This window comes from Phallusia mammillata, chromosome 3 (assembly GCF_965637545.1).
Source record: "Phallusia mammillata chromosome 3, kaPhaMamm4.hap1.1, whole genome shotgun sequence".
NCBI lineage: Eukaryota > Metazoa > Chordata > Ascidiacea > Phlebobranchia > Ascidiidae > Phallusia > Phallusia mammillata.
The window spans coordinates 6,300,353-6,327,495 of NC_137254.1; the positions used below are offsets into that span (position 1 = coordinate 6,300,353).

Sequence of the window (27,143 nt, forward strand, 5' to 3'; positions counted from 1 at the left end):
TAACTCCAGTTGCTAAATATGGTTTGTAGACAGTTATTCGCAAAATTGTGGGTCATGTTTGTAAGGCCAATGCTTGGTTTCAAAAACGTTATGACGCGCCGATCGCCATTTTGTTCAAAACTTAACTTAAGTATTGGAATTCAGCTGCTTTTACTTGTTGTTACATAGTGCTTCGGTCATTACTTCGTGGTAAGTAATATGCAGTATAATTAATCACATTTTATTTATGAAATTGTAGTATAATGTGAACATATCTTGCTTCAAAGTTTCGGTGGTAACAGGTTTGTTTGATTAGATTTATGTCAAACATTTTTAATCCAACGGTTTGTTTGTTCTTTGAAACGTCTAAACATTTGTGTAAATTCTAAAACCTTGTTTCAGCTGCAAACATAGTACTCTCAAGTCAGATAAACATATTTTTTTATGAAACCTTAGCAAGGAATCGGAAAGATATGACATCTCTGGATTTGGGCTTGGAGAAAAGTGATATTTGTGGTCAAAGATTTATAGAAGGTGGAAATGTAAAACGACGTATGCTAAAACACAAAATTGGGAAACTTAATCGGTGTAATGTTTGTGAAAAAACCTATGCCCGAAGTGGAACTTTGAAGACACACATGTTGACCCATACTAAAGAGAAACCTCATCTCTGTATTGTTTGTGATAAAGGGTTTGCTCATATGGGACATTTAAAAACACACATGTTGACACATACTCAAGAAAAACCTTATCGATGTGATGTTTGCGAAAAATGTTTCAGTACCATTTCAAATTTGAAAAAACACATGTTGACCCACACTAAAGAGAAACCTCATCGATGCGATGTTTGTGAAAAAAAGTTTGCTCGTAAGCAATATTTAATAGCACACAAATTGACGCACACCCGACAGAAACCTCATCGATGTGATGTTTGTGAAAAAGTGTTTGCGCGTATAAAAGATTTAAAAACACACATGTTAATTCATACCAAAGAGAAACCTCATCGATGTGTTTTTTGTGACAAATGTTTTAGTACTATTTCCAATTTGAAAAAACACTTCCTGACCCACACTAAAGAGAAACCTCATCAATGTGATACTTGTAATAAAAGATTTACCCGAAGCGAAAGTTTGAAAACCCACATGTTGACCCACATTAAGGAGAAACCTCATCGATGTGACATTTGTGATAAAAGATTTACCCAAAGTGGAAATTTGAAAACCCACATGTTGATTCATACTAAAAAGAAACCCCATCCATGTGATGTTTGTGAAAAAACGTTTGCTCAGGGTGGATATTTAAAAACACACATGATGACTCACACTAAAGAGAAACCTCATCGATGTCATGTTTGTGAAAAGAGCTTCAGTGTCACTTCAAATTTGAAAACCCACATGTTGATTCACACTAAAAAGAAACCACATCGATGTAATACTTGCGATAAAAGATTTACCGCAAGTACCACTTTGAAAAGACACATGTTGACTCACACGAAAGAGAAACCTCATCGATGTGATGTTTGTGAAAAGAGTTTCAGTGTCATTTCAAGTTTGAAAAGACACATGCTGATTCACACTAAACAGAAACCTTATCGCTGTGATGTTTGCGAAAAGAATTTCAGGTTCATTTCAAATTTTAAAAGACACATGTTGACCCACACTAAGCAGAATCTTCATCGATGTGATGTTTGAAAGGTTTGCTTGGGCTTAAAAAATGTTAAAAACAAATTTAATTTTTTTGTATGGATTTGGTTTTCTAAAAGTGTGAAACATGTATTGCGTAGAGTAAAAATAAAAACCGTGACTCTATGCATAGTTATCAATGTTCACCAAACCATTTAAATGTACAGTACTCGAAGTTAGAAATTAGGCGCCAGTAAATGGATTATTTTGATATACATCCTATTGTTTCACGATAGGATTTTTTTACTACATTACAAAAAAAACATTTGGGGTCGGTCCCGCTATGTTTAGCTACATCAACTCGTATAAAATGTTTCATTAAAATCAATATTCACCAAGCATGAGATAATTAAATTTAACCAAAACAAATAAAATATGTGGAAAACAATCAACAATGATTTATTTGCTGTATGACCTAAAATAAGCATAATATCGCTTTCACGGGGAAACGGCCGGGTCAAATTTTGCAGCTCCTGTTCCAGGATTAACTGGATATTCGAACCGGGCTTTAGTTTTTCTTTGTCCCACCTAGCGATATATTTAAATAGTTGGATAGTACAAAGGACATATTCAGCCTAGTTATGTCCATTAAACCTGAGTTATGTTTGGTTTCGATGCAACCCATTCAAGAATAGTATCTGACCAATGACAATATAGTTAATTAAGGAACAGTTCATTGTTTGTTCGTTTTCGTTTTTTTGCCCTTTTTGTACTTGCAAACTTTTTTAACACAGTATACACCAATTCCTTGTAAACTAGTTTAATGGTAATCGCATAATCGTTTTTGTTATCGTTATAACTAAAATTTTGTTTACAAAGGTTCATTAGCGGCCAAAAGTGATACGCAACGCGAGTGTTTTATGTCAGAACAAGCGATTGGCGTCCAAAAATGCGCAATAGATAAAATACCGAAAGTTGTTCGCCAGGAATTCCGTCGCGTACCACCGGTTGAGAACTAGTGCAACAGATGATAAGCTGCGCAGACATACTGTTCTGTAAACTCTCATTAGTGCCGCTGATTAAACATGACGACTCCAATTGGTTATGCTCATTCTTAGAGAGATTTGGAATCTCTTAGAGAGATTTGAACAATAATAATATTTTTTCGTCAAATACGATTTAAATGACAATTTGGATGAAAGATTTTGTAAATTATTAACATACTCCATTGCACGAAAGGACTGTGTTTAATAATATAAAATTATGCAGTGTTTATTTTTGAACGTGATATTTAGGCCAATTTATTTGCAATATAACAAAAAAAATCTTTAATCACTGGAAGGTAAAACCGTTTTTTTCATATGTCTTCTAATTACGTTTTGATTTGCGTTAAACTCAAAACACTAATACTAAAATATGATAATATGTACGTTGATTTTCTTAAGTAGTCGTATCGCCACTTCCAGCAACGAAACTCGTGCAGCGAACTAATAAGATTGTTTGATTTGTCTTTCTGTAAAAGTTGCCGAAAGACAAGTTTTATCGAGCGCAAAAATATAGGTCTGTACAGAATTATGTAATTGTAATTTTGTAGGAAAGAAAACAGCCTTTATTTAGTTTGTCAGACCAAATCAGTGTTCAATGACACATATCTTTCAGAACATTAGTCTGTTTTTTTACCACTGCCATCGAGGTCTAAAAGTATGGAAAAAATACCATAACATTAAGTCTTTGCCACGCTCACTGTCATTCAAAAGAAAGTTTTGCTATTGAAACTCTACGACCCCTCAATAAGTACAACAGGTTCTTGCCCTTGCTCATTTCATGATACATACAATATAGGTTGTTCCCCCATATCAAATTACCCTTGTTTTTACTTTTTCTCAGAGTTTTTTAATATTGTTTTTTTTTTACATTTCTATATCAAACCTATTAAAATTTACATTACCATGAGCTTTAATTTACGTGATTAGATGTATTTAGGCTGATTGGTAAATAAATGTGTTTCGTATTATGAATATACGTTAATTGGATGAATTATCTGCAAATCTGAAATGCTTGTAAATTATTTTCTGTCTTCGCAGGCTTTTTTCGACTGAACAAATCAATAAAGTTGGCTTTGTATGGCGAGATGCCAATCTCGGTATTAATCAACAAGCACTAGACTGCGACGTCGACCGCTTAAGATTGGCAAAAAGCGATTTTATAATCGAAGAACAGTTATCTACATCAGCTTCAGCGAGATATATGGCTTGAATCACGAAAGAATCGCGCAAAATTTGATATCAGTGTACTGAAGCGCTGGACAAGCCATATTGATTTTAGCGGCGCCAGTGTAACATGTCACAACAGTTGGTTTGCTCCAGTGTCAGACCAACATAAATGACGCTTGTAATCGGACAGTCTGGGAAAGGAAATTGTTGCGCAGCTGACTGTCGCATTGTGAACACAGTAAATGCCGTTTAGCCAACTTCAATCGAGATTTAGGCTTTGCAGATAGTTAAGCGTAACAGGGAAACGCCTCGGACTAATTTTGCAGCCCCTACTTCAGGAATAGCTAGATTATTATTAAGGATTTGGCCTATCTTTGTCCTACTTAGCGGTAAATTTAAGTAGTTGCGTAGGGCAAAGATTATGGCCAGTAAAGCTTCGTTATGTTGGGTTTCGATGCAACCCATTCAAGAATACAATCTGACCAATTGGCAATAAAGGTAAATAAGGAACAGTGTGTTGTTGTTGTTTTTTCTCACTTGCATTTTGCACAGTAGACCGTAATTCCCTGCAACTAGTTTAATGGTGATCGCATAATCGTTTTTGTTATCTTTATGACGAAACGATTTACATAATTTTGTTTACACAAGAAGTCATCAGCGCCCGGATTTTTCGCCAGGATAGCAAGGGATACAATTTATGTCAAAATAAGCGATTGGTGTCAAAAATACGCAAAAGATGAAATGCCAAACCAAAAGGTTTTTGCCAGGAATTATGTGGCGTACTACCGGTCGGGAACATTGCAATAGATGATAAGCTGTGCAGACAGTACACATTTTTTCGTGCCACAAGGTTTCATCTGGGCCGCTGGTGACGAGAAACAGACCGTATCGTAGCCATCCAACGGCACTCTTATTTAGCTGGGCTAGCTAAAAAAAACCTCACTTATTCTTTACGATTCCACAATCAGGCATTAACCACATAGTAAACAGGCTCACAATAGCCAAGCAACTGATCGGAAACCAAACATTGCACACTTTTTCCACCTATAAGGTCTCATGTTGAAGAACCGTGATGCTTTTAGGGACTAATTATATAGTATGTACAAATGAAATCCATGTATGACAGGCCCTCAACTACGATGATGAGACGCAGCGGGTTCCTCTCAAACAGATAGACGGCATTTCATTAATGAGTTGGTTTTTAGTAATCTCGGAAATTTTAAGGAATTTTGTTTTTTTGGGTCGAATATATTGTCTGCATCAATATTGTTTGATTTGTGCTTTGTTATATAGACCATCACATTATGAGATTGACCATCACATTTGGAATTGAGATTGACCATCACATTTGGCTATATAGACCATCACATTTTGGGATTGTCTATCAAGCGTTTATTTATATCTGCCATTACATTTAAATCGCAATTTACAACAAAGTTATTATTGTTATGTCTCTTATATTGACAACAAATGTAGCAACAAAGTTCGTGCCAGTAAAAATCGCTGAGGTAGTTCTGCCATATAAGACAAGAACTAAATTGATCTTTTGTGGACCATGTCGGCTCTATGCTGCAAGCGTTAAGAATCGTAATAATGAACTTACTCGCTACTGCAGGCGACCGATACGAGCCAAGAGAAGCAGAAGAATTAACGAGCTTTCAAGTAAACAATAATGCAACACACGCGCACACCAGCCCCCGCACATGTCAGAGCATTCTTCGTATCCAGTTTTCTTAACTTTTTATTCAGTTTTTATTATAAAGGTTAATCGTGATTTTTCAAAGTTTTAGATGACCTTTTTTTCTTTTTGAAGGTGTGGTAGATACACTTTCTAATTCAATGATAACTGCAGAAACGGAAGTACAGTCGTCTTAAAAATTCACGACTAACCTTTAAACAAATAAATAAAAAGATGGCAAATTAATTTTTTAACTGTACTCACTGTCGAACTTGGGAATATAGCAAATGGGTTTAGTTTTGGAGCACAAAATAGACCCGAAACAGACAACACAACACTACAGGCCGGTTCAAATGCTGCGTGTTTGGTGGAGCTGCGAGAGCCGCAGCATCCAGTCGCCTATTTCGTCCGGATTGTAGCTTTTCTAAGTGCGCACAAGTGCAAAACGTCACGGTTCGGCATGAAACTGGAGCTGCAGTTCCACCATAAATAACATATTAATGCCACATTTTTTTACAAAAATGAAAAAAATGTCGACCAAGGCGGAAATTATACTTAAGAAAAAAAAAATAAGTATGATGAAAGTTATCTGTAATGTTCGCAGCACACTAGCACGAGCCGCCCCTGCTTCTATTATATGCATACTTTATAATTTATATGTTCAGCAGAACAGACCGGCGGACAAACGACCGAGGACGTACACCGGTCACATGCTTTTCAATCATAATTTTTGCACATTGGTTTGGCGAAGCTTAAAGTACTGGAAAAATTTACTTTGTCAGCATGACTTTTCGTTCCTAAGCAACTCATTTGTTTCATTCGACATTACCCCAGGTCGGTATTGCATTACGTTTCATGTGTAGTCTATATTCAGTGTCACCGTTTCCACACTATTTCATGCTCCCGGTTTTCTTTTGTTTTGAAACAGTCTGACAATAAGATGGGCTGGTGCGTGAAACGGTTATTTCAAAATAGTTGTGCGATCCATAGCAGCATATATTTTGTGCAAGCTTTTAACCTAAAACAAACTAATAATTGTCGCAACGATCACAAGATAACGGAGCGTCAGTTTATAACTCGTTGATTTTGTTTTCTCTTCTATTGCCTTGAGATAACGAGACTTGATGTGTGTTGCGTAACCAGAATAAAAGTCATGCAACATATAATTCGCTTCTGGATCATGTCGGTTCTATGCAGCAAGTTTTAGGAATCACGACAAAGAAATTACTCGATAGTACAGGCGACCGACACAAACTACGAGAGCAAGAAAGGTACAGGAAGAGAATAACATAGCCCAAGAAGCTTAGCTGCAAAAACATTTCCATTCCAAGATTCAGTGGGCCTTGATGTTGGGGGAACCACGCGCTTCTGCAGACACAAGCGAATCAGTAACAACACAACCAAATCTTGTGATGTCTGTTTTCCGTTCAGTTCACTCCTATTGTTAGACTTCATATGTTTGGCAAGCTGGGACAAACGGACCAACGAATTTGAACGCAACTACTGTTTATAATGCATTTTTGTAGGAATTTGATTCCGCATGCAACTAACAATAAATATCACATATGACAATAAAAAAGTGTGAAAGTTTATCGATGTTTGATGCACAATATGGACCTGGAAACTGATTTTAATCCATCATATCGAACGCAAACGGTTGGCGTTAGCGAAAAGTGTTGGTAGTTAATGCATGATGTACTCATTTTAAACGTATGACTCGGTTAAAATAAAAGCGTCAACACAATATGAACAGCTGTTACCACAATGCACCCGCTACGTATTAAAATTTTCCAAATTGAGTAAGTTTCTATTTCAAGAGTCATTGTGTCTTTTTTTTTTTTCATGTCTATTTCAAAGAGTCATGTGTCTTTTTTTCATGCCAAACCAAATATCGTGACATTTATGCGTAAGCATTACAATGATGGCTTACGTAATGTTTTATTAAAAAACAAATTTTAAAAACGATTAAAATGGCTATGCACTAAGAAAGTACTGCCTTTAGCTGAAAATAATATAACTTGCCGGGCCAAAACGTGGCACGATTATAACAGAAACACGCAGTTACTCATTGATAAAGTGATATGGTATTATTATACGTGTTCCTGCTACGCATTTCCGATGTAAATAAAATCCATTGTTTCAAAATCAAGGGATTTCCAACATACTTCATCAACAGCATATATTATTCTATATAAGAGGAACGTATGTAGAGTGCCGCCTTTAATAAAAATTGTAGGTAAAAAAAGTTGCCGTGTTTGAACGTATTTATTATGTTTGAACGATTGATTAGGGCGTGAATTAGCAGCATGCTGTAGGTTAGAACCTTTTCAACTGAGTGAATGAAGCTTCGTGTTTCAAAAGCCATTGTTGCAAAAAGAAACTACATCAGCGTTCAATGAGTGGGTTAAAGTGTTTTCAGAATAGTTTCGGAAAAACTCTAAAAGGACAATCGTATTCGTAATTTTTTGATCCTTAATGTAACATTAGTAGAAATCACGCAAAACTAAAAAAGTTTTTGTCTACAATCTTTTGTTAAATTATTATGTTATCATAGGTTGTATAGAAAAAAATAGGAAAAACGAGAAAAAGTATTTTAACTACGAGAAATTCAATCTCCATATTTCAGATCGATGCTGCTGTCCAAGAGTAGCCTTTTATAACCACCCTGACAGTATGAAAGAAACTGACACTATTTTGCACCAAAAGTAAATTAACAATAAAATTTGTTTTTTACTATGTTTTTGCAAAACGTACTCCGCTGACCTGTTGACTTTTGTTTACCTAAGCAAAACGTTTCCCATAAACGTTAGACCCGTATTGAGTATGACCGGGTGAGTACATTTTCGCAAATCGTTGGACCTCGGGTTTAATGTGTTCGTACACTCAATATCTTATATCTACTTCAAAAAACAACTTAAAATTATATTGACAACCTTTATACTACTTTGCCTTGCTTTTTAGCTTACGTAGCCAGAAGGGGTTGTTTCTATTTCTGTGTTTTTTATTTGGGCAATATTTGATCGTTCCGATAAAGATGTCGTCTACTTTCATGTCTGTTACCAACCAGTTTTTTTTTCGCCAGAATCATCTCGCACCGAACGCTCAGAGTCCAAAACAGTAAAAACATATTTTTTCTTTTTGTCACAGAAATGCTTGCAAAACTTTTATACAATTGGTATTTTTTTTAAATATTAGTCCTGTGGATTTTTTTAATAATAAGATAATCCTCGTTGCATATTTAACATCGTTTAATCTCGGGCTTGGTGGCCTCCCCTTTTTAACAATGTTTTATGCAGCATACATTTATATTACCAGCCACGATTGTTTTGTGTCGCAGATTAAACAACAAACAAAATGGTTCGTAAATTACTCTTGGTTTTACTGATGTGCGCGGATATTCGATCTATTTCTGTAGCGAGGACCACAAACACAGTGACTAGTATAGACCACCACAACCACACCGATACACAGACCACCACATCCACACCGACTACACAGACCACCACATCCACACCGACACACAGACCACCACAACCACACCAACTACACAGTCCATCACATCCACACCGACTACACAGTCCACCATATCCACACCGACCCACAGACCACACCGACTACTTACATGACTGCACATACGACTACATAGATTACTGCGACCACAACTTACTGACTGCACAGACGATCACAACCACATCGACTCCTACAGCAATCACCTCCACACCAACCGGAACCGATCAACTATTCTCACCAAGCAGCACATCACAAGGTACGCAAATGCTTACCTTAAACCTTGTATTTTTCCAAGAAATTCACTTTAACGTAACCCTTGGCATTGTTTAATGAAATTTAGCGAGTTTTGTTTCGCGAAACATATTTTCGTGAGTAAAAGTATCATCTGTCAGGATTGTTTTTAACATATTATAGTGTTGCGGCTTATGTAGAATATTGTAGATCACACTTGCTTGATACCAAATTGTATAAATTTCTACAGGTAATATGGTCAAGGTGATCATAGCCTCAGCAGCTTGTGGGAGCGTCGTAGTCATAATCGGCATCGTGGTTGCCATTCTGACGTTGGGGAAACGTAAAAGGAGGTAAGCGGCATCTTTTGTTCCAGAACAAAATGCTCGAATTAGTTACAATAAAAACAAATGTGCGATGTAGGACATAACTTGTTTTCCTAATGTATTCGAAAAGACTTAGTATGTCTACATGTGTATATTGTCGACGTGATTAAAACTTAACACATTTTATTCACAGAAACGAATTGTCACTGAAGTTTGAACAAGAAAGTACAGTTGTCAACATAAGTAAGTACATTTGTTTAGAACAAAGTTGCAGTAAAGAAAAAAAGAACAAACAAAGACAGATACGACATTTTTTACAAGCAGCTAAAATATGAGTCCATCCTATTAACAAATCAGGTTGATTTCATTTTACCCAAATTAATCTTTTCGCACATTTCAACTAAACCAATTTTTAAGTAAATTCATTTTAATTTCAAACAGCTGAAGATCGCAAGGACATAAAATCACACAACAATCCACCAATCGTCTTTTACAACTCCGAACAACAACGTCATTAAAACAAACTGGTGACGTCATTTTTGTAACGTCACCCATGAACGAAATGCTTGAAAAGTAATTATTACTTCTGCTCTTAGAATATGCCAAAATACGCATGTTGCATCGCGATATTTCGCATTTCAACGTTCTTTTTTTTTCGCATTTTTACCGTTCAAATACCCACCAACTTACACAACAACCCCGTATAATCAAACACACAACATCAACGTCAAGATAATTACACCAACCCATATTGCTTGAGCAAGAGAGACGTCTTTATTACATAACAATTGATCCCTGATTACTGTTTTACTTTATTCGTTTAAAATTGTTTCAGAAAAAGCTCACTTCGACCAAGTGTTTACTGTGATTAAAAAAAACATGTACAAAGGTGATCATGAAGATTGCAAAAAAAACACCTATGTTTTAATTCTTGAAATTATGAGTTGGGATTTAAACAAGCAAGATATTTTTGCATGGAACAAATTTATCAGCCTTTTTATAAGAAATCAACAAGGTTGCGGTCGTTAGTTTCCCGCTGTGGAAATTAGCAGTCCCAAATCCCAAAGATGTAACTTTGGGTCAAAGGCCTGTTTGTTACATCATCGCCTTTTTTGTGTATTAATAAACGTGTCACAAACATGGAAATGAAACAACATTAAAGCGAAATCACATATGTGCTTATAGAACGTGGTAAAAATTGCATCATGTCATTGAAGCACAATTTCGTGTTTGACTGGAGTGCTAAAAAACGAGGTTAGAGAAACCACTAACTTTTTAACTTAGACGTTAAAGATAAGGTACGGAAAGCTTGTGTAACTTACTCTAATGAATCCGGGAAAACGTGCAGGAGGAGATGAGTACTCACGGTCATTGGTTTGTGTTGGAACTTCTATATATATTCTGCATTTGTTGTTAATTTGATTTCACGCAATGTCGTTGTTAATTTGCGAACACTTAATATCCGATAAGAAAGTTTATCTCTCCAGACACAGTTTCCAGTAGGCTCGCCTGATTCCACCAAGTGGGAAAGTAAATCCCTAAAAAAGTTTAGTAAGGTTTTTCCTACATATAAAAAAAAAAAACGACAAATGATTTTATCAAACTTAAATAAGTTAGTTAAACCGATACCGATTGAAAAATTTCTCGCTTCAAATGGATTAAACAGTTTGTTATTCCTACCTTTATGATTGTTTTTAATTTTGAAATTCCAATTATAACGTAGTTTAAATTAAATGCATAACGCTTGTAAAGTTACTGCCAGGTTGTACGCGAAACCAAATGCATTTAAAGTCATAGGGCATTTTCGAAAAAAATAAACCCTACATGCATGCTAAACAAGTCAAAAAAATTGTGGCCAACTTTCACACCTATTTGTTTAGTAAGTGAAAATTTGTTAATTTTGTTTTGTTTTCACGTTAAACGCTTCACACAAGGTCGAAATTGGCAAACTAAGTCGAAATTTGCGCAATTCTTGAAATTTTAACTACGTGAATGTCATTCCTTGTTTTAGCACAAAATACGAAAACAATAGCATCAGTGGGTAAATTATTTCATCATGTTCCTTCCTGTTTTTCAAGTAAATGCAGATAATATTTCACATGCGTTTAGGCCTGGACGTTTGTAATAATATTTAGAGCTGCGTTTTTGCCACGAGTCCTGTATCACATATTGTATTTGATTCATGTGCAACAGGAAACATCGAAGCATTACTGAAAAATTACTCGAACTTTGAGTTTTCTCAAACCGTTTGCTTCCGCTACTTTTTTGGCACTGTATTATGATGAAAACTACCCGCAGCTACAATATAACCGAGTTAAACACATGTCTACCAACCAAAGATACTTTGCTGGTTCAATTAGTTTATGTTAACGATAGCTTGAACCAAAAATGCAAAACCTAAAAAAAAGCAAATCAATAAAAACTTTCGCAAAGTGTAGGCGGGCGTCTGCGGTGGGATTCGAACCCATAACAGAAATTGGGGACCCGCGATTTACAAATTGAGTTGCGTAGGCTCAGTGGTGAACTCGTCGAAAGTTGAATCACAAGCACCGTTATCTGCCTGGTATGCAGCACGTGTCAGCTTCGTACTGGGGTATCGCCAGAATGACCAGTATCAGTTCAAGATGAATATAAGTCCTTTGAAATACAACGTTTCTAGCAGAATTTGGGAAAGTACGGTCACCGAAAGAGATTTCTCGTCCACGCACAGCATGGTCAGCTATTTGACCTGGCCTGAGGGCCAATTACATAATGTCTTTGTACAGACAGGTAGGAAACCGATGAAGGTTTGTTGTAATCAACCATGTAGGTTTGACGCAACACCGTCCTATTATCGGTTGCGGGCAGGAAAATGTAAAGCACCAATGACGTTTTATTACATTTTCATTACATAGTAATTCCACAGCCTAAATTTTTACATATATATTGTAACGATTATGATTTATGTGTTAAAGTTTTGGAATCGAGATTACGGGAGGTTGTCGCCCGTTTGTCTCGTGGTGTGGTTAGATTGTTGTGTGTGTTTTGTATTCGTAATTATCGTTTTTAATCGTTGGATTCTATTTAAATAAGACTGATTTGGTAACCTACAAAAACGGTGGAACGTTGCAGTGGTGGCAGCGGAACGTTGCAGTGGTGGCAGCGGAACGTTGCAGTGGTGGTACCTTGATGCATAAAAGTAAAGAAAAATCGATTTAGTTCGAGGAAAATCACTTGCATCTACTTCAATTTCGGATAGAACTCCCCTTGACACCCCAGAACGTCGTGACGAGATGGTAAATGAAGCAAAAACTTGAAACGAGAACCTGAACCAGCTGAGCCATGTTCAGCGAAAATATCTTCGGAATGTATAAACACACCGGTACAATTTGATGGGAAACATGATTTTGCAGCGTGGTTAATGAGTTTTGAGAATTTTGCTGACCTTCTTAAAATCCCCATGCAACAGCGTTCGCTGTCTTTAACATCTTTTGGTGTGCCCGAGATTGGTTTGGTCATAAAGAAAATGAACCTTACTACAGAACAAAAACAAGATTTTGAGGACTTTTGAAATCGCCCGAATACAAGACTTGCACCCGAAATCGAGAGCAGCACTACCATGTGCAGGTATATGGAGAGAAAACAAAAAGTGGGAAAATCGATTGAAATTTACTTGGGTGAATTGGGAGAGATTGCTCGTCTTGCCTATGATGAGAGTACTGCGGGAAGTGTCATGCAAATACGTGACCGTGCTGCATACATTGCTTTCTTAAGTGGTCTACAGTACAGAAATCTTGCTTTTTACATTTTCAATGTGTGCCAAAATCTGACGCCAGAGGAAATGGTAGGGGCTGCCAACAAATATCGTCGTGGTTCTGAACTTTGCTTCAAAGTGGAATGGGTAGAGGGTCCATGCAGTACACGGAGTAAATCAGGAAAACAAACCTTCCATAGGCGATTGGTTGTAAAAACTTGAAGCGGTGCACACCCAGGAGACAATGAAGGAGATTGTGTAAAAGCTACAATGTCTCTCTGAAGTTCCACCTCCCCGAAGAGTTCCGTACAACCGCAATATTACGTGTTATGGGTGTGGCAAACCTGGCCACATACGGCGCAATTGTCCTTTAAACAGAAATGGGTTGGAAGATCGCGAGAGGAGAAGTTAATGATATAATATTCTATACAGGTAACAAGTAAACACGAAATGATCACTCATTTTTTTACAAAATTTAGTATGAAACTGTTGGATGGTATAAACTGACCACAAGCAGTAAAATATTTTAAATTAAATTTAAATACAACGCGCATGAACTTTTTTTACTAGGCGTGCCATGAATAATCAGCACACGTTTCTTAAGTGAGACGCGTGCCAAGGTTGTCGACCTCTGTGGAATTTCTACAGGAAATAAGCTTGCAAGGATACAAACGATTGCAGAGAAAAAGTGTGAAGTGTAATTTTGACTTAAAGTGACGTTTTTATTTGCTAAACCATATAATTGTTTTCAGTTGTTTTAACAAGTGAGCAAAGTAAATGTATATCTTTATGCAAACATTGGCAGCAAATTGTAGTGGTAAAAATGAGCTTCAACTTGAACTATTTAAACTTTAAAAGAAGCTTGCAGTGATTGTATTTGTCAGATAACTAAGCTTATTCGATTCACTCTTTCAGCACTTGGTAATTTTCAAAGTTTACATGGTATAGATTTTGTCGTAAAACTACGGTAGCGTGATATGAGTCACAAATTGAACTTTCTTTTGAAGTCACCTTTGTTCAAACGGGCCGAGATTATTTTCACTAAAACTAATTCCTGCAATATTAACCTTTGTGTAGATTGGTCTTAGTGATAAAAAGTTTGAGCGAAGAAATGAACCGGCGCGCAATAGTATTTATCAAAATGGTATCTTTCCTGCTTTTGTCTTTTTTCAAATATTTGTTGGACTGCAAAAACCCGTTAAGGGCTTCTTTATGCTTGCCGTGTTGAACAGCAACTAAGAAGGTTTTTGTGTGATTGACTTTTGCGTGTACTTTCAACACCATTGGGGTTTAGATATTAAGTTTAATGCCAGTTGAGTTCATATTTATACACAGGAACAAAAAAGATAAGGAACTTATTCCTGAAAAAACAATTCGAACCAGCGTCATGTTTGCAGTTGTTCAAACAATTTCGCATAACATGCGTCACTTTCTGTTTCGACATGCGGAAGTTGGCAGATGTTGTTGGCTGGTCCGGTGCTTGTGCGATGAGTCAATGCATCTTTGCACGGTTGCATAGCAAAACGTGATGTAACTGATTGTGTGGACAAATCATATCTTTTGAAGTTTGCTTCGTATTATTTAGTTCTTGGATTTTACATTAAATTTGGAAGTGCTTTGAACCTGAGTTGTAGTGGTTTTAATACTGGCGTTTGTGGTCAAGTGTGACAGCTTACTTGGCTGTATATTGCAAGTGCTTTAAAAAACAATCATAAGGACAAACAATATTTTCCCATCGAGTGTAAAAATGTAACTAAACCAACCATTTTGGTCGTCAAATGAAAAACGTTTGAAATTTTGTAAACATGATTTCTTGTAACAGTTTTGAGATTTGGCTCAAAGATGAATAGTATTAATGTGAGGGATGATGCTAGCACTTATGAAACAATTGAGTTTAAAAGAAGGCATCCTCGACAAGCTACAACTAGTACAAATAAACGAGGTAAAATTCTTTTTTAACTTGTAATATATATTTTATTTTCATATTGTGTGAATCGTTACTACAAACCTTTAACATTGAGGTTTAACTCGTAGCATGGATGGATTGTATTTCGTGTCATAACAAATTTAATATTTTGCAACATAACATGTGTTTTAAAAATTTTGCCTTTGAGCAACAACAACAAAACACAATAGGTTTTTGTACGTAATCTTACGTTGAAGCAAAAATATCCCATCGAATATTAAGAGTGTCACGTTACATGCTTTTCAGAAAACGCGTATGAAGGCAACCCTGCAATGAGACCAGTTGAAATCGTACAAGATTATGGTAAGTTGTATTAACTATCATGCAACCAAACTAACTGAGTTTATTCGTGTCCACACAAGTGATTTAAACAAATAAAGATTTCAGGCCTGCGACAAGGCTGCATGTACGTTTAAGCTCTGTGTATATCATGTAGAAAATGTTACGCTACCATCGAGTGACAAATGTCCAGAAAAATTGTCAAAAATGCAGAGATTGATCCATGTTATTATTCTCTTGGTGTGTGCGGTTGTAATTCTGGCTGCTTTGGGTTTACTTTTGGGGATATTCAACTTTACAATACATCAGGTGTGTAATGTTTGTTATGTTGTTATGTCAAGACTTTTCCATAAAGTCTAATTGTGTTTTGCGTCATTTACTTTAGAAATTAACAACATCATCGCTTGGTACTTTCCCCAATCCTGCCCGCTCATGTGTTCAACTGAGAGACGCTGGGTTTAAAGATGGAATCTACTTCATACAATCGTCAAAGGCTTCATTTGAGGTATTTTGCGAATTGGTGTGCGGACATATGAATTACTCATTTTTATTAATAAATTGCTTTTTTTACAAAAACTGACTTGAACAGCAATGTTTGTGAACTCAAATTTGTTTTCTTCTTAGGCTTACTGTGACATGAAATCTGCTGGTGGTGGATGGATTCTTGCAGCAACTATTAACGACAATTTCAATATAACAGAAACTTACAATGATTTGTGGTTTCTCACGACCTCAAACAAAGACAAAACTGATTTGAGTAAGCTACGTTTCTGCTCAAATTTCGAAAAAAGGCATGTGTCATTTCATTGCAGATTACCAAAATTGGATGAACACAAACACATTCGGGACATTTGATACTTGCACAAAAATGGATTTTAAAAGTCGAGTTTATTATGAGTATGAGGCGAGTATCTTGTGGTGACGATACTGTGTTGATAACATACAAATGATAAATATTTAGGGAAAAGACATAATGTTACGTCATGTTCCAAACAAAGCGCCACTAGAAGACAGCAGAGAGCACAGTTTTCTGCAGTATCAAACTGAAAATGGATTTATGCCAATATATGGAGGAAATTTGCATAAAATTTTCAATCAGCATTATCCACTACAAGCAGCAAATAGTAAAGCATTTTTTTGCTCTTTATTGGATTATTATTATGCATCCGCCGAAGGCAGAACTGTTTAATGTCACCTGTACCAATTAAGTAGATACAGAGGTGTAACGTTTTCTGTTGAATTCTTTTGCAGAAAACCAATCAATAATATATTTGTTCTGTTTGTTTGCACTTTAAGCTTTTTATCCCGATGTAAATTCGACGTTGGATCGACTCGAAGCAAAATCCACAGAAATCACAAACCTAATTACTGATTACTACTTTTACAATTATGATGGTTCCAGTAATAGAAGGTTAAATGACAGTAAATTGTTTGGTGACAGGTATGGAATGGAGGTAAGTTATAGAAATGTCATTTATTTGCACAATTATAATTATAAAATTGTTGATACAGATTTACACCAGAACAAGTCGTGACTGTCCTCCGTACGGGTATAGACCTAATTGTCGAAGTGTCTATTTGCATTACGGAGTGGATTATAGGTTGGTAAAAGATATGGTGATTCTTTGTTTTGTTGATTCTTTAGTTTTGCATTACTTTTGAACAATTAAGATGTAATCTTGGCAATATGATGCGATCAAGTCGCAAAACGCATCCATTCTTTGCCTTGTTTTCTGTGGGAAACTTTGATCATTGCTTCGACTACTTCTATATGGGGGTAAATATATAAGTCGATAACAAATTTTCCTGTCAAAATTCTTTTCTGAATGCTTCAATTTTAAGGCTCGTGGTTATCGACCAAACAATGATTCAAAAGTTCTTTACAGTGGAAACCACACTCTCGGCAATTTCTTTTTACATTACGAAGCGCAGTGTAGAAATGGTTCATCATATGCCAGCTTGTGTGATGTTTTGTTTTATGTCATTAATACTGAGGTACGTTGCTTTTATCGTAGAAAGGTGACTTTCTACCTTTTTATCCGGTGGAAATTTTTAGCAATCGAATATAACTGACGACCCACTTAAAAAAAAATACACGTAACATAATCTTTTGCACCGTCACGCAACAGCGAATTTATTTTTGAATGGATTGAAAATACCTTTGATTTGCTGAAAGATTTTTATATTTTATTGTTCATCAAAAGCCTAGGCGACCAACAGTAAAATGCCAAAATGCACACAAGGGGATCGCAATCTACTGGTCAAAAATCTCGGTTTAATTTTTTATATCTATTATTTCATGTACAGAAACAATAAATAGTATACACTACATTTTTATATGTCGAAAATTATTTTGATATTATTTCAAGATTGTAATCCATTTAGTTTGTAATCATTACAACAATTATGATTATTTTGCAATGTACGAGTTCAGCAATGATCACTTTGCATTTTCCGCTCTGCAAAGTAGAAAACAGTACAAACTATTTTACCCTTTGATGTTTCAAAGGGTTAAATAACTTTACTTTTAGTTCTCACAAAAATAAACGAAGCACTGACAGTAAATTAAAAACAAGTCTTTTTTCTTTTTATCACACAGAATTCTGGAAAGCCTGCCATACAGTTGAACAACAGTACGTATTCAACATATTATTATTTTGGATTGAGAATTCGGGAAGCTGTATCAAACACACTTTTTGGTTATACAATGATTTCAAGGTAGATTAATGCTCACTGCTGAATGTGCTGTTATTGTGTTTTAACAATCGTAATACTTGACTTTTCTTAAAACGATGTTACTTTGTAGAAAATATGATTTCTTGATACCTGAAACAGAGATCAATGCAGTTACCTTCAAAATATTGCAAATTACTTCCGAAACTGACAACTTTTGTAAGTAAATGATTTTATTTAACTGTCTGCTATATGGGATTTTTCCACAGCAAATTAACATTTCATTACAGTAACTTCATGCTTTGGAAGTTGCAACACTTTGTGCCATTTGTTGTTTCAGGTCAGGATTGTTTTTATGATGATGACGTACTTTCAGTACCAGTTCAATTTTCCATCGGAAACAATTCAGTGGTAAACTCGATGCTGCCACCAAGCGTAAAACCTCTACCGACCGGTTTTGTTCAGTTTCGTGCTTATGGAAGAACTGGGAACGTCTACGCAATGTGTCCTGCAGTTAAGTAAGGAAGACTGATATTCATAACAGTAGTTAGAATGTTAAAGTCACAGTCGTGCATTTAACTGTTGGTCTAGTACAGTTGTCATCAAACGTTTTTCGCAGCGGGTCGACTATGTTTGCTTTTTCAAACTTAATCTGCTAGGCGATCATTCTGGGCCGCCATATGATGATCTTTCTACAATCTCATTTGAAATCTGGCTATGTGACTGTTAAAAAGTGTGCTCTACCAATCAATGCTAATATGTTACGTCACCAATACCAAAGAATGTTCTTCACACACAAACAATATCTTAAAATGTTGTCAATTATTTAATCAATTTCCTTTAGATCATTACTTTATGTCGTTGCAGTAAACCATTGAAGAGAGAAAATTAACTTCTTAATGTTACCTAGTTATCAAGAATTTGGTGAACAAAATAATACGATCGGGGGTCGGATATAAGCTAACTTGCAATTTTTGTAGATTGAACGATTGGCGAAGCGAATTTGTTTGTATTGGAGGAATGAAGAATCCAGATTTTCCTTACTTGGATGACTGTAATGATTTTACAAGTAAATTATCTATTTCTTGTATTTGACGTTATTGGAATACAAAATGTTTTTTTTTTATTGTTTTTGTTTAATGTAGATTGGAACGGATTGCCTGGAACCATGTTAAACGAAACGACACCAGTTGATTATGCTCATTCTCAGAGAGACTTAGATTCTACAATTATGATATTTTATAGATAAATTTGATTTGAGTCGATGCACTGTCTAAAGTTGTATCACTTTATTATTTCGTTAAATCTGCACTAATAAAATCGAGACATACAATTAATCTCTATTTTATTATTAATCTCTTAATTTGTACATTTTTAATGACTTCTGAAGTTTGATTATGTTTCATATGGATATTATTGTATGCATTATTATTCTTTGTGGTATACACATAGACTATCCAACGTCTTCTAATTATCTATCGTTACATTTGAGTTGCTTCAATCGTATATCGCTACAAACATAATATTGTTATGTTGTAATGTAATGCCTCATGCAACAACAAATTTCGTGCCAGTAAAAAACGCTGAGGTAGTTTTGCCAGGACCCCGTTCACATGTTAGGTTGTATGGCAGGCAAAATATGTCACGAGATTAATCGCTCTGTGTTCTTCCACAGTCACTTCAGTGTGTAGTAATATGTGCCCAATCAAACTGTTCAAACTATCATTCTGTAAAATTCGCAAAAAAACTTGCATATACAGCTTCAGCAAATGTCAGTCTATACAGCAACAAGGAATTATTATTTTATGAAATATGAATCTATCACCATGCGATTGGTGACAAAAAAGTTTTACTGCCAGGGCAATTTAATGTTTGTGTGCAATAAAATACATTTATCAACAACATGTAATAATGAAAGAATACAATCTAAACCCTATTAGCAGCGTAACAGAAACTGGTTTCATTTATCAACAACAGTAATATGTTGTAAGATTGTAAATTGACCTGTGTAATATGAAAACTAAAATGCTATTCTTCAAAGATGTCACACTGTCAAAAATTCCTTATCCGTTTGTTATATTGTTCTTGAAAAATAATGTCTAGTTGGAACTGAAATCAACCTACAGTAGCAGTTTTCACGTGATACACCTGCAGCAGACTTGACAGTCTGATAGTAAACGGTTCGGGGTTTACTCTGGAAAGTTTCGTCACCAATTGCATGTGATACTGGCAGCTTGTATTTTATTGTTTTACTATTCCATCGCTTTCATAACAGTGTTGTATTCGCTTACAGAAACTGAAGATGCCAAAACTTTTTGGTGAAATATATATTCCATAAAAATATTGTATACAACGGTTGATTCTGTTTGGCCTAGGATTTTATACACTGGGTTTTGGATTATATTGTTCTTCTGTTAAATCTCATTGGAATCTACGTACAGTTTACAATACTGCAACGGACAAATGAGCCACAGAATTTTGTAACGATAATCTGACTTTCAATTCCTGTGCGCCAGGGGTCTCCAACACGCGACCCGCATGCCATGGCCCGCGAGGTTATTTGAACTTTGCAGTTTCAAACACAAATATTAATATATAAACACTTTTTGTGTGTTTTACTCGCCTAAAATTCATGAAACAATCAACCACGCTGTCAATTCACAATAAAAATTACCGGTTCATTGATTCGCATTATTACACAATGCCTCATTATGATGAAATAGGTGAATAATGTCTGATTATAATCAAAGCGCAACTCTTAGAAACCGTTCAGTTTATAGAGCGCTCACGTGTTCTAGCTTTGCTGCAATATTTAGTTATATAGTTTTGCTTTTACGGATTTACGGTACAAACATAATAGAAAATTATCGCATCCTTACCCAGACGCAATGTCTCAAAAACGAAAAAGCTCAGAGAACTGAATTTTTCAAGAAAAGTGGAAAGAGATGCATTTTGTTTGTGACTGCAATGGCAAGGTTCAGTGTCTGATATGTTGTGCGATTACTGCTGTTCGAAAAGAATACAACATCCGACGACATTACGAATCATTATACAGAGAAAAATATTATGCATACACCGGAAAATGCGAGAAGAATTAAGGTTTATTAAATAGGCAGAGAAAATTTTTCCCGGATATTACCAAAGCAAGTGAAGCCTCTGTAAAAGCAAGTTTCGCCATAAGTGAAATGATTGCACAATCTTCACGTCCTTACGTAGAAGGAGATTTTATCAAACAGTGTATGTTAAAAGCCTGTGAAATACTATGTCCGGAAAAGTCTAAGCGTTTTGAAGACATCAGTTTTTCAGTTAACACCGTTGCCCGGCGCGTAACAGAATTGGCAGATGATTCGTACCAACAACTCATTTCAGTTGGAAAAAAAAACTTTGAAGGTTTTTCGCTGGCACTGGACGAGAGTACAGACATAACAAATAATGCTATGTGTGCTGTGTTTATTCGCGGAGTTGATAGGAATTCAATTATTGCAGAAGAATTATTAGATTGAATTGCAATAAAAGACACAACTCCTGGCCCGGATTTATTTCGTGAATTGGAAAGGTGTCTGAACGCGCCAATTTGGATTGGCAAAAGCTCGTATCAGTTGTCACAGACGGGGCACCTGCCATGCGATCTGAAAGAATAGGTTTGGTTGGGCTTCTCCGAAACAAGATACTGGAAAGGGTGTGTCGATTCACACATCATTCATCAAGAGGCCCTGTGTGGTAAAGCGTTAGAAATGCACGATGTTATGGGGTTAGTTGTGAAAACTGTGAATTTTATCCGATCACGGGGCCTTAATCATAGGCAGTTCAAATCATTCCTAGAAACCATGGAAAGTGAGTATGGTGAAATACTTTACCCTACAGATGTACGCTGGCTCAGTCGCGGAAATGTGCTGAAACGTTTTTTTTCGCCTTGAGGGATGAGATTGGTCTGTTCATGGCTTTGAAAGAAGCTGACATACCGGAGCTAGCTGAACCAAAATTTATTTCAGACCTAGCATTTCTATGTGATTTAACATCACATTTGAACAACTTGAATACATTTTACAAGGTCGTTCAAAGGTGGTCACAATCATGTTTGATGCCATAAAATCGTTTAAGTGCAAATTGTTGTTTTGGGCATATCAGTTAAAGGTCGGGAACTTCGTCCATTTTCCAACTCTGCCATCTCTTAATAACGTTTAGAATAGCGCCATGAAGCAATATGCAGATAAAAACATGACACTGCATGGGGAATTTGACCGTCGATTTCAAGACTTTTTGGCGTTGGAAAAAGAATTCACGCTCTTTTCTACTCCAATGTCTGTGAATGTTCAGACGAATTTCAGATGGAGTTGGTATATCTGCAGTGAGACACCTTGTTAAAAGAAAAGTACTCTGAAGTGAATTTTCCCGATTTTTAAAAGTACGTGCCAGAAGAAAGATTTCCGAAGTTACTCTCGCACTCACGCCGTATTCTTGCGATGTTTGGCAGCACGTATGTTTGCGAGCAGTTTTTTTTTCCACAATGAAAATAAATAAATCAGCCCTCCGCACACGATTGACAGATGAACATTTGCATGCCGTTTTAAGAATAGCGAATCAACGAAAAATAAGACCCAACATTGACTCTCTCGTCGCTGCAAAACATCGTCAAACATCCAGGGCAACCAAATGAATTTGCTTTTCATTTTGTGTATTGTTCCAGTTTATATTTCATTAAATACAACGAAGTTGCGTTGTTATTTTGGGTGCTATTTTACTTAGGTAATAAGTACGTTAATGCTGTGACCCGCGGCTCCTTGTTTATTTGAAAAGTGACTCAGGACAGGTTTTGAGTTGGAGACCCCTGCTGTACGCATAATTATAATTATTTAATGAATTGCCAATATATTTCATTTAATAAATGTTGATTAATTGTGCTTTGTTGTTGGTTAAATGATTTACAAAAATTAAACATTGGTGTTTTAATGAAAAATACTAAGACATATTGGCCATCATACACTATATACAAGCTTTAATTTACGTGATTTGAGGGCTTTTTGGATTGATTGGTAAAGAAATAAGTTTCGTATTGCGAATATTATGAACATTAGCAGAATAAACTGTCTGGCAATATCGAACTCTTGTAAATAATTTCCAGTCTTCTTGCGTTTTTAGGACTTAACAAATGTAGACTGTTGCTTTCTAAAGCCGAAAGCCAAACTCGGTAATAAACCAATAAGCACTAACCTGCAACGTCGACCGCTTATGGTGTGAGTGACTTTGACACGTGTGTTCGAATTGTATTTGCTTGTTTGTCACATTGGCTACAACGAAAAAATTTGCTTCAGGTTAAAGTCACACGAATATCGCGCATAAATTAATACACGTATAAGTTGTTAGTAAAGCACATGAGAAAGCATTTTGATTTTACCAGCGCCAGTGGACTGTGTCCGTTTAGTGATTTTATAAATGACGCTTGTAATCGTACACGCTGGAAAAGGAAATTGTTGCACAGCTGACTGCCGCATTGCGAAGTCAGTTGAAGTCGGTTAGCTCAACAGACCAGTCGAGAATTAGACTATAGTTAATCGCATGAGCGTTTGGCATGTTTAAAAAGCTTATGTTTGGTTCTGTGAACGTTGTTATGTGCCAACGAGTTTGTTTTGCCTGAGCAGAATAGTCAACCAAACTTTTGATTGTATATTGGGATGCAACATAATTTATTTTATGTTAACGTTTAGACTTCGCAGTATTTTGAAAACTTTGGTCTACACACGGATGAAGGTTTTTCGGCAGGTGTTAACATAAAAACGCTTTCAGCCTGAACGTTTACTAAATTTGTTGTGGATGTGACAGTGGCTTATTTTGTCAAGATCACGTTTTGTTAACGTCGGTGACCCACCATCTCAACAACGTTGCAAGCTTTCTTTAGTTTTGGCTGATTAAAAATTGCAAACTTCATTTAGTGAATAGTTGAGACTGGCGTATTATTGAGTTCTAATCAAACCATTTGGATTTTGCCTCGGTTGGTTTGGCACAGTTTCGGCCCAGTATAAATGAGTGTAATCGGACACGCTGGAAAAGGAAATTGTTGCACTGCTGACTGCCACATTGCGAAGCAAGTTGATACAGGTTAGCTTATAACTTCACTTGAGAATTATGCTTTGAACATAGTTAATCGCAATAATGTTTGTTGTGTTTATTCGAATCTCATTACACCAGAGTAGTATTGTGCAGTATATTTTACTTTAGCACACATGTTGTTGGAAATTTGTAGTATGACGTGAATATAGGTTTGCTTCTACGTTCCGGTACGTAGTAAGTTTGTTCAATTAAATTTATATCAAACAATTTTAAACATAATATTCCTTTGTTTTAAACTTAGGAACAGTACTTAAAGCATCTACAACAATAGTAAAATTACTAACATCTTGCTTCAGGTCATAACATAATACTCATGATTCAAATAAAACATTTTGTTATAATACCTGGACAACTAATTTGACGAGATGGAATCTCAGGATTTTAACTTCGAGCAAAATGATGTTTTTGATCAGAGGTTTATTGAACGTGAAAATGTAAAACGACATAAGCTGAAACCCAGCATTGAAAAACTTTATCGATGTGATGTTTGTGAAAAAACTTTTGTCCACAGTGGTAATTTGAAAAGACATATGTTAACTCACACTGGGGAAATACCGCATCGATGTAATGTTTGTGAAAAAACTTTTTTTCAAAGCCGAAATTTAAAAAGACATATGTTGACTCACACTGAAGAGAAACCACATCGATGTGATGTTTGTAAAAAAAGGTTTGCTTGTGGTGGAGATTTGAAAACACATATGTTGACCCATACTAAAGAGAAAACACCTCGGTGTGATGTTTCTGAAATAGGTTTCACTGCTAGTAGTGTTTTGAAAACACACATGTTGATTCACACTGAAGAAAAACCTCATCGATGTGATGTTTGTGAAAAAAGATTCAGTCATAGTTCAAATTTGAAAAGACACATGTTAACTCATACTAAAAGGAAGCCACATCGGTGTGTTATTTGTGACAAGAGATTTAATGACATTTCTAATTTGAAAACACACATGCTAATCCACACTAAAGAGAAACCTCATCGATGTGATGTTTGTGAAAAAAGATTCAATCATAGTTCAAATTTGAAAAGACACATGTTAACTCATACTAAAAGGAAGCCACATCGGTGTGTTATTTGTGACAAGAGATTTAATGACATTTCTAATTTGAAAACACACATGCTAATCCACACTAAAGAGAAACCTCATCGATGTGATGTTTGTGAAAAAAGATTCAATCATAGTTCAAATTTGAAAAGACACATGTTAACTCATACTAAAGAGAAGCCACATCGATGCGATGTTTGTGATAAAACATTTACCCGGTATGGAAATTTGAAAAGACACATGTTGATTCACATTAAAAACAAGCCACATCGATGCGATGTTTGTGATAAAACATTTACCCGGCATGGAAATTTGAAAAGACACATGTTGATTCACACTGTAAAGCAGTGATTCGCAAACCATGTGCCGCGAAAGTAAAAAAATAAAAAAAGATGTAAAAATGTAAGAAAAAAAAAAAAAAAAAAAAACAGTGAGCAGATGAAAACAGCTGATTGGGACAACAAAAAGGATTTATTTAGTTTATTAGCATACTCATTATGAAACATCGTGGTCCGTTATTTTTCAACAGATTAGCTAATTCAGTAGAAAACTTTGTATTTAAAGTTCTTCTTAACTTTAAACAGAACAAAGTAAAATTGGAAAAGCGTGTTTTTAAACTAGTCGGATCTAAGTGTGAATTATCGTGTGTTTCTGAAGATGTATGGTCAAAACAGTAAATTTTAAATAATGTTTTTTGTAATTAACCAACTAGAAAAACAAAGAAGAACGCAACATTGTGAACTAATGTTTAGAAGAATATGACACAATGAGCTCCAAAGTTGGCACTGTGCAAGCTTTTGGTGAGATGTTTTCCTTGAACAAAATATTTAAACTTTTTGTTTTACACATTAGCCTGATATTGATGCGCTGCATCACTTAGGCTAAATTGTCAAAAAGTACCCACATCGAATCAAACTTTCTGTTTGTTTCCTGTTTTACTATAGATCGTGCAGTCTGGTTGAAGGTTGAAATTACGTTTATTTGGCAGAAATTGTTACCCAATCAAGTGACAAACAATCAGAAGAATCTTTGAAAAATCAAAACGTGTGGCATGTGAATATTATCTTGATGTGTGTTTTTGTAATCACGGCTGTTTTGGGACTAGTTTTTGGAATACTATATTTTACAAAGGACCAGGTGGTTAATATTTGTTAAGAAAAAAAAAACGTCAACTTATTTTTAATTTATTGTTTCAGAGTTTAAGTGAAGAAATTTATCAGAGTGAGTTTACACAGAAGAGTGACCGAAAAACTTCTCCATCAGTACCAGACATGGGGCCATTCGTATTCGTCATTCGTATTGGCACCTTCGTGCTGTATTCGAATGATTTTGGCTTTCGTTCGATAGTCCATGAATACAATTCGAATAGTTGAAGTTAACTTTTGAACCAACAATTCATGAATACAAAAACTTGAGTAAATTTATTCGAATACAATTCGAATTGTTGTAGGTTTTTGCCAACCTAAGGATTGGCAAATTAGAATACACGATATTTTTTACGAATACAATTCGAATTGTTGTCGGCCTTCGGCAAGGTAACAATTCGTAAAATCGAATACATGACTACATTTGTACGACTACCATTCGAATTGTTGTCAGCCTGTGGCTAAGTAACAATTCGCAAAATCGAATACATGACTACATTTTTCCTTTGGCAACGTAAGATACGTAAAATCGAATATATGACTACATTTTTACGAATACAATTCGAATTGTCGATTACCTCCAGACTAGAAGTAGTCGAGAATATTTTGCTACATTTTTGCCAAATAGATTCGA

At 35.7% G+C, this 27,143-nt stretch overlaps 4 protein-coding genes across 4 annotated transcripts; all 4 read left to right on the plus strand.

Annotated features, from left to right (window-relative positions):
- The first annotated feature begins 452 nt into the window (after positions 1-452).
- LOC145219344 (uncharacterized) lies at positions 453-1,670 on the plus strand. Its single transcript, XM_080086718.1, has 2 exons — positions 453-920; positions 1,395-1,670. The coding sequence occupies exons 1-2, from the start codon at positions 453-455 to the stop codon at positions 1,668-1,670; spliced, it is 744 nt and encodes a 247-aa protein (XP_079942844.1).
- Positions 1,671-16,510: 14,840 nt separating this feature from the next.
- LOC145219345 (uncharacterized) lies at positions 16,511-18,259 on the plus strand. Its single transcript, XM_080086719.1, has 6 exons — positions 16,511-16,661; positions 16,834-16,991; positions 17,050-17,138; positions 17,209-17,314; positions 17,380-17,532; positions 18,137-18,259. Exons 1-6 carry the CDS (start codon positions 16,511-16,513, stop codon positions 18,257-18,259), a joined length of 780 nt encoding a protein of 259 aa, XP_079942845.1.
- Positions 18,260-18,329: 70 nt separating this feature from the next.
- On the plus strand, positions 18,330-19,540 carry LOC145219346 (intelectin-1-like). Its single transcript, XM_080086720.1, has 4 exons — positions 18,330-18,429; positions 18,551-18,728; positions 19,191-19,279; positions 19,356-19,540. The coding sequence occupies exons 1-4, from the start codon at positions 18,330-18,332 to the stop codon at positions 19,457-19,459; spliced, it is 471 nt and encodes a 156-aa protein (XP_079942846.1). The 3' UTR covers positions 19,460-19,540.
- Positions 19,541-24,679: 5,139 nt separating this feature from the next.
- Positions 24,680-25,715, plus strand: LOC145219348 (uncharacterized). Its single transcript, XM_080086722.1, has one exon. It carries the CDS (start codon positions 24,684-24,686, stop codon positions 25,713-25,715), a length of 1,032 nt encoding a protein of 343 aa, XP_079942848.1. The 5' UTR covers positions 24,680-24,683.
- The last annotated feature ends 1,428 nt before the right edge of the window (positions 25,716-27,143 follow it).